Below are 6,321 nucleotides of genomic sequence, written 5' to 3' on the forward strand. Positions count from 1 at the left end.
CTTCTTCTTCTTCTTCTTCTTCTTCTTCTTCTTCTTCTTCTTCTTCTTCTTCTTCTTCTTCTTCTTCTTCCTCTCTCTCTTTGTCTCCCTTTCTCTGTCTCCCTTTCTGCCTCTGTCTGTCAGACTCTCTGTCTCTCTTTCTCAAAAGGAATTGCACCTACATTGCACTGAGAGTTTTAAAAGCCCAATGTTTTATTGGATGTATAATCATGTGTTTGGCAGTGCTGTGAATATTGCTCTCCATATACAATTGTTTGCATTTGACAATTGCTGCTGTATGAAAATGAAAATTATTTTCTTCATTAAGATGTTTTCCTGCAACATTGAAAACTTGCTCATTACTTTTAGAGCCTTTTTAATAGACTCCTTAGAAATTTATATGTAGCTATATCCATGTCATCTGAATATCAACTCTTTTATCTCTGTGAGGCTTGACTTATTTTTTATTATTGCCCTATTGTCTTGGCTAGACTCCCCAGAGTCACACTAGAATGGTGAGCAGACATCCTTGCCTTGTTCAGGGTCATCTTTACCTGGTGTTGCAGGTTTTTGAAATTGATATTCTGATATTTATATTTTCAGGTATAAAGCTCCAAAGAAAATGTCTCAGAACTGTCTGCTCTTGGCCTCTTGCTAAGTCTTCCTGGTGCTATATAATGATGATGGTGCTCATTGTAGCTCTAATTGTGGGTTTTGTTTTGTTTTTGCCAGGTGAGGAACCTACCCTCCACATTATTCAACATTTTCTACACATTTACATTATCAGATAATACTTACTGACCTCTGTAAGCCAGGTACTGTGTTAAAGATTCTAAAGAAAACACACTGGAATTTCCTCTTCTCTGGGAAATTAGGGTCTAGCAAGAAGATACAGAGAATGAACAGCATAGGTTGTGGTGTGCATGGGAGGCCAGGCTCTGCATCCCTGGGAACATGACAATCAGCAACCTCTAGACAGAGATGCAGAAAATATATATCCACATGGGAGACTATTCAACACAGAGAACAAGGAGAGGAAAACTTGAAAAGGGATTTTCAAGGAGATTGCTAATGCTAAGGGAAAGTGAAAACAGTGAAGAGTAATATGGTTGGGAAAGGTACAGGAATCCCACCCCCATGACTCTTTTTTTAATTTATTAGATTTTTAACAAAATATCAATCTAAGTTCCCTCTCCCTCTCCTCCTCCCATTCCCTCCACAGACACTCCCACCCCACCGCCATCTAAACCTCAGAGTGGTAAGGCACATCGCTTTAAGGAAGGTCCAAGACCTGCCCTACTATATCTAGACTGAGCAAGGTATACATCCAAAAGGAATAGGATCCCAAAAAGCCAGTACATGCAGTAGAGATAAATTCCAGTGCCATTGCCAGTGGCCCCTCAGTCTGCCCCAGCCATGCAATTGTCAACCACATTCAGACTTGACCATTTTGCTCATATTCTCACTCCTTCCTCTCTTCAACTCCCATGGTTCTAGTTAATATCTTCAACCAAGGTATGAAAATATTAGATAGAAAGTTCCAGAATATGTGGTTCCTAAACTTTTAGTTGTGGAATATTGTAAATAATGTGATAAAATCTTGTACAATTTGGCTGCCATAGCTGGAAAAATTGTTCCAAGATAATGTTAATATAACATGTGTGTGTGTGTGTGTGTGTGTGTGTGTGTGTGTGTGGGGAGAGAGAGAGAGAGAGAGAGAGAGAGAGAGAGAGAGAGAGAGAGAGTGTGTTAAGGTTTCTGTGTACTCCTGACTGTCTTGAAACTTACTATGTAGTCCAGCTCAATAACATTCTTTTCTGTACATGTACCACATTTTTTAAATTAATTTATTTTTTATTTAAAATTTCCACCTCCTCCCCTCCTCCCACTTCCCTCACTCCCCCCACTCCCCTCCCCCTCCCTATTAGGTCCAAGGAACAATCAGGGTTCCCTACCCTATGGGAAGTCCAAGGTCCTCCCTGATGCCCCCAGGTTCAGGAAGGTGAGCATCCAAACAGACTATATTCAACTAGGTCAGGTCTATTTCCTAACTAGTGTAAATAGGAGAGCAACATGGATGTACCTGTTTCTCTGTGGTAAGATGTGGAATTCTCTTCTTACATACCCAAGAGTAGCAGAACTATCAAAGGTAGGTCTATTTTTAAATTTTCGAGGAACCTCCATTCTGCCTATACAAACTCAGTACAAACTCCTACCAACAATAAATAAGAGTGCCTCTTTCTGCACATGCTTGTAAAAAAGCTGGTCTCATAGTCACAGAGATCTGCCTGCCTCTGCCTCTCAAGTACTGGAATTAAAGTCAAGTGTTATTCACTGTCAAGCATTGTTGTCAGATTTCTTACTGATAGTCATTCTAACTGTCTTGAACAGGAGCCAGCATGTGTTCATATATATTTAATGTGTGTGGTAGAATTTTAGGAAGTCCAAGACCAAAATTTAATATTTAAGAACTCTTTTGACCTTGCTCTTTTTTTTTTTTTTGCAGGCTGGCATTTCTCTGTAGTAAAATCCAGATAAATGAGAAGTTTTTTTTTTCTTTTGTCATGGGAATATCAGGATGTGAAGGATTATGGGAAAGGAAGCTGTAGGATTCCAAGAATCAGGAATAGTCCTAAGGGACTAGATATAGAAATGATTTCTTTGCAGGTTATTGAGACTTTAGTCTTAGCACTCACTCAGGAGGCACAATCAGGAGGATTATTAAAGCTCCAGAAAAGTGCAATCCACATAGTAAGATCCGGGCCAGTTAAGGTGACATAGTGAGATTCTGTCTCAAACTTCAAAATACAAAGAAGGGGGTAAATTCACTTCCTCAAAGCCCCACGAGAAAGCTCTGGACTGGGGACCCTTATGCTAGGAGGGGGTCTCCTAGAGATCAGTTATGAAAGTACAGTCCAAACACACACCTCTCCACTGAGACCTGAATGACTAGCCAAAGGATGAGATATAAAAATGTTTTGTTATATCTCATGGCACTCTCTGCATTTTAGTGAAGAAAGTCATTGAGCGTCATGGACCCTGCTATGACACCTGCCCAGGAAAATGGATTGGATTTGGAAGTAAATGTTTTTATTTTTCTGAAGACATGAGAAACTGGACATTTAGCCGGACCTCCTGTATAACATTAGAAGCCCATCTAGCTCAATTTGAGAGCCTGGAGGAGCTGGTAAGAAAAGATCAGAAATTGGCTTATTGTTTGTCCTGTGTATTGACTTGAGACAGAAACTGTATTGATTGATTGATTGATTGATTGGTTGGTTGGTTGATTGATTGATTTTTCGAGACAGGGTTTCTCTGTAGCTTTGGAGCCTGTCCTGGAACCAACTATTGTAGACAAGATTGGACTCAAACTCACAGAGATCTGCCTGCCTCTGCCTCCCAAGTGCTGGGATTAAAAACATGTGCCACCACCGCCTGGCAAGACAGAAACTTTAAAGTGGAAGAATGAGGAAGGATCCCACCCCAGGTAGATAGGGTTTATGGGAAACACATCAGTTGTGCCATTTTCTGAAGTTATTGCTTCTGGTTGGAGCCTTGAGACATTTGCGAGCCATGTTCTCATGTAGTACTCATAGTAAAACCTGAAAGGACAGACTTACAATCTATGCAGATAATTTGTGGTCATGTAAGTTTTCCTCTAAGAATATACAAATTGTATACTGAATGTGGCATGTGTTAAATACTGTTAAGGACATTCTTAATCAGACACAGTGGAATGGGTAGTCAGCAATATATTTTGGATTATGGATGTAAAATGCATCCACTGAGAGCTGAGGGATATTATGGCTACAAATATCAATGACCCTCAGCTGATATCCTTAGAGGATCCTATATATTGGAGATATTCAATACTCACTGAAAGCTTAAATACAGATGTATTCACATATTTGAGACATTCAATGGTCACTGGAAGCTTAAAGGCATATGCATTCACTTTCTGTGTTTTATGATAGGATTTTCTGAGGACACATATGGGGCCTTTTAACCACTGGATCGGCTTGCACAGAGAATCACAAGAGCAACCTTGGAGGTGGACAGACAACACTGAATATAACAAAATGTATGTTTTTCAAAATGCTTTCTCTTATACTGTAATCATTTTTGTGAAGTGTGTGTGTGAGAGAGAGACAGAGACAGAGAAACAGAGACAGAGAGAGAGATGAACGGCTGTGTCCTTTGAAGCCAACTATACTGGGGAGGAAGGAACAGAAACCTTCTAAGTCGAGAAGTGCCTCAGGGGTAGTCTGTGTATTAATGTGTAGAGCCAATCCCTAACAAACTCCACATCCACAAAATTTAAAACCTTTGGATGTTCTCCCTTTTATTGGCTATTATTTTCAAAGCATTTACTTAGAGTGATTTCACTTGAAATTTTTAGTATGGTGATGGCTTTTGGGGTAGAAGTTGCCCGCTCCATTGCCAATTGAAAACATTTATTTCATGAGAAACACTCTTATGGGTTTTCTACAGAATTTCATATAAGCACTGAGGGCTCTGAAACCCCAGAAAGCCACAGCAGAACTGCTGGGATAGGACTTATCAGTTCATTCCTTACACAGATGCACCTGTCACAGAACAGACTCCAAGGGCATTGGGAAACTCCTCTAAAGTCTCATTATCAAAGAACACTGAGACAGCTTTTGAAAGTGAGAATGGTCATTTTGAATGGAGTAATTCACTGGAATGACAAAATACAAATCTTGTCACATGATTATTAAAGACCTTTCAGAAATTTACTGAGAAATGTGTTTTCTCTCACCTTTATACATATGTAAAATGCTTCAAGCTAGAATTGAGAGTCACCCTCAGTGAAGCCACAAATTGCAGCAGTTCATTTGAACATGGCAGCAAGCATTTGTCAAATGCCTTGCACAAATTTTACAGAGATGACTTTGAGAAATGGCAAAGATACGGAGTTCAAATTGAGATCTGAGTATGTATTAGATGGCAGGTGCAAAACTAGTTCATGCATTTGATGTAATGTTGGCCTTCCATTTTTTTGTTTGTTTTTAATTTTAGAGTTCTCACCCGAGGAGAAGGAGAGTGTGGCTACCTGAGTGACATCGGGATCAGCAGTGCCAGAGATTACACACATAGAAAGTGGATTTGTAGCAAGTCCAACAGATCTACTGTACAGTGCCCAGAAATTTTAAATCAAGGAGAGTGAATATGCCAAAGCATGTATGAGAAACAGATGCTCTGTGACTTGTTATCTGCAGTTGCTACTCCACTCCTTATCTGCTAAAATCATCAAAATCCATCAATAATATGTGTTGACAGCAAAGATGGAAACTCACATAGAAGATAATATATACAGGAATTTGGAAAAAACACAAATGGTTGCAAATTAAATGAATTAGTATTCATATCTTAAACCTAAAGTATAGTCATATCTATATTAGAGAGTGTCACTTTTATGACCACCTTTTTTTCCATTGGTCCTTGCTTTAAAAGCTTGTAAACTAAAAATGAGCAGTGACTGAACCCATAGAAAAGATTCAATAACCACTAGAAAGATGATAATTGGTCAGTGGCCTCCAACTGTTTTTGTAAACATTGTCATTCTTTGACAAAATTCAATGACCAAAATGAAGAGAGAGCTAGACAGGCTTAAAACAAATGCTGTATGCTCTGTGATTCAATACCATTGTCAAAAAGATTTTATACTTTACTTCTCAGCATTCTTTTTTAAAATGAAAATAGACTAAGGATATGTTATAAGCAAATGCCATTTAATTTTCTAAATTAACTATTTTAGAGTTTCATATATGAGTATGCCATTTGAATTTTATTCTTTATTAGGCTCTTTTTTGATCTGGAGATAGTTAATTATTGAACCTCCTCCAAAGCAACCATTGCACACTTTTGAGTATTAAAAACAAAATATTTTGCTCATATGCTATACTGTACTGATGAGTCCCAAAAAGGACGAAATAACAAGTCACAAGCATCTCTTCTGCTAACTCTGTCTTCTCACTTTATTGATATATGGATTAAACCTTCTCACTAGGCAAACAATGCACTTCTGATATTTACCTCTACCACTTTTTAGTAAATTTTGTTTTGTAACAAGGCTGTTATGTAATCATAATCCTGACATGACTGGAATTGAAGTTATGCATCACCACATAAGATGTATCTTTACTCTTTATTAAAGTATTTGGTTGGGTATATGTTTTTCTTTGGGTTCTCCTTATTTAGCTTCTCTAGGATCACTAATTATAGGCTCAATGTCCTTGGTTTATGGCTAGAAACCAAATATGAGTGAGTACATCCCATGTTCCTCTTTTTGGGTCTGGCTTACCTCACTCAGGATAATGT

The 6,321-nt window shown here is 38.4% G+C and overlaps 1 protein-coding gene across 1 annotated transcript; it reads left to right on the top strand.

Annotated features, from left to right (window-relative positions):
* The first annotated feature begins 491 nt into the window (after window positions 1-491).
* Window positions 492-5,167, top strand: LOC101986629 (C-type lectin domain family 2 member E-like). The gene is made up of 4 exons (XM_005369275.1): window positions 492-582; window positions 2,991-3,166; window positions 3,954-4,060; window positions 5,020-5,167. Exons 1-4 carry the CDS (start codon window positions 492-494, stop codon window positions 5,165-5,167), a joined length of 522 nt encoding a protein of 173 aa, XP_005369332.1.
* The last annotated feature ends 1,154 nt before the right edge of the window (window positions 5,168-6,321 follow it).

Source organism: Microtus ochrogaster, unplaced genomic scaffold (assembly GCF_000317375.1).
Source record: "Microtus ochrogaster isolate Prairie Vole_2 unplaced genomic scaffold, MicOch1.0 UNK46, whole genome shotgun sequence".
Taxonomy (NCBI): Eukaryota; Metazoa; Chordata; class Mammalia; order Rodentia; family Cricetidae; genus Microtus; species Microtus ochrogaster.

Bases quoted from the DNA above. Each gene is read 5' to 3' on its own strand.
- LOC101986629 (XM_005369275.1), top strand. From the start codon at position 492: ATGGTGAGCAGACATCCTTGCCTTGTTCAGGGTCATCTTTACCTGGTG. The intron at 3,167-3,953 runs GTAAGAAAAGAT...GTTTTATGATAG, and splicing joins TTGAGAGCCTGGAGGAGCTG to GATTTTCTGAGGACACATAT. The intron at 4,061-5,019 runs GTATGTTTTTCA...TTTTAATTTTAG, and splicing joins AACACTGAATATAACAAAAT to AGTTCTCACCCGAGGAGAAG.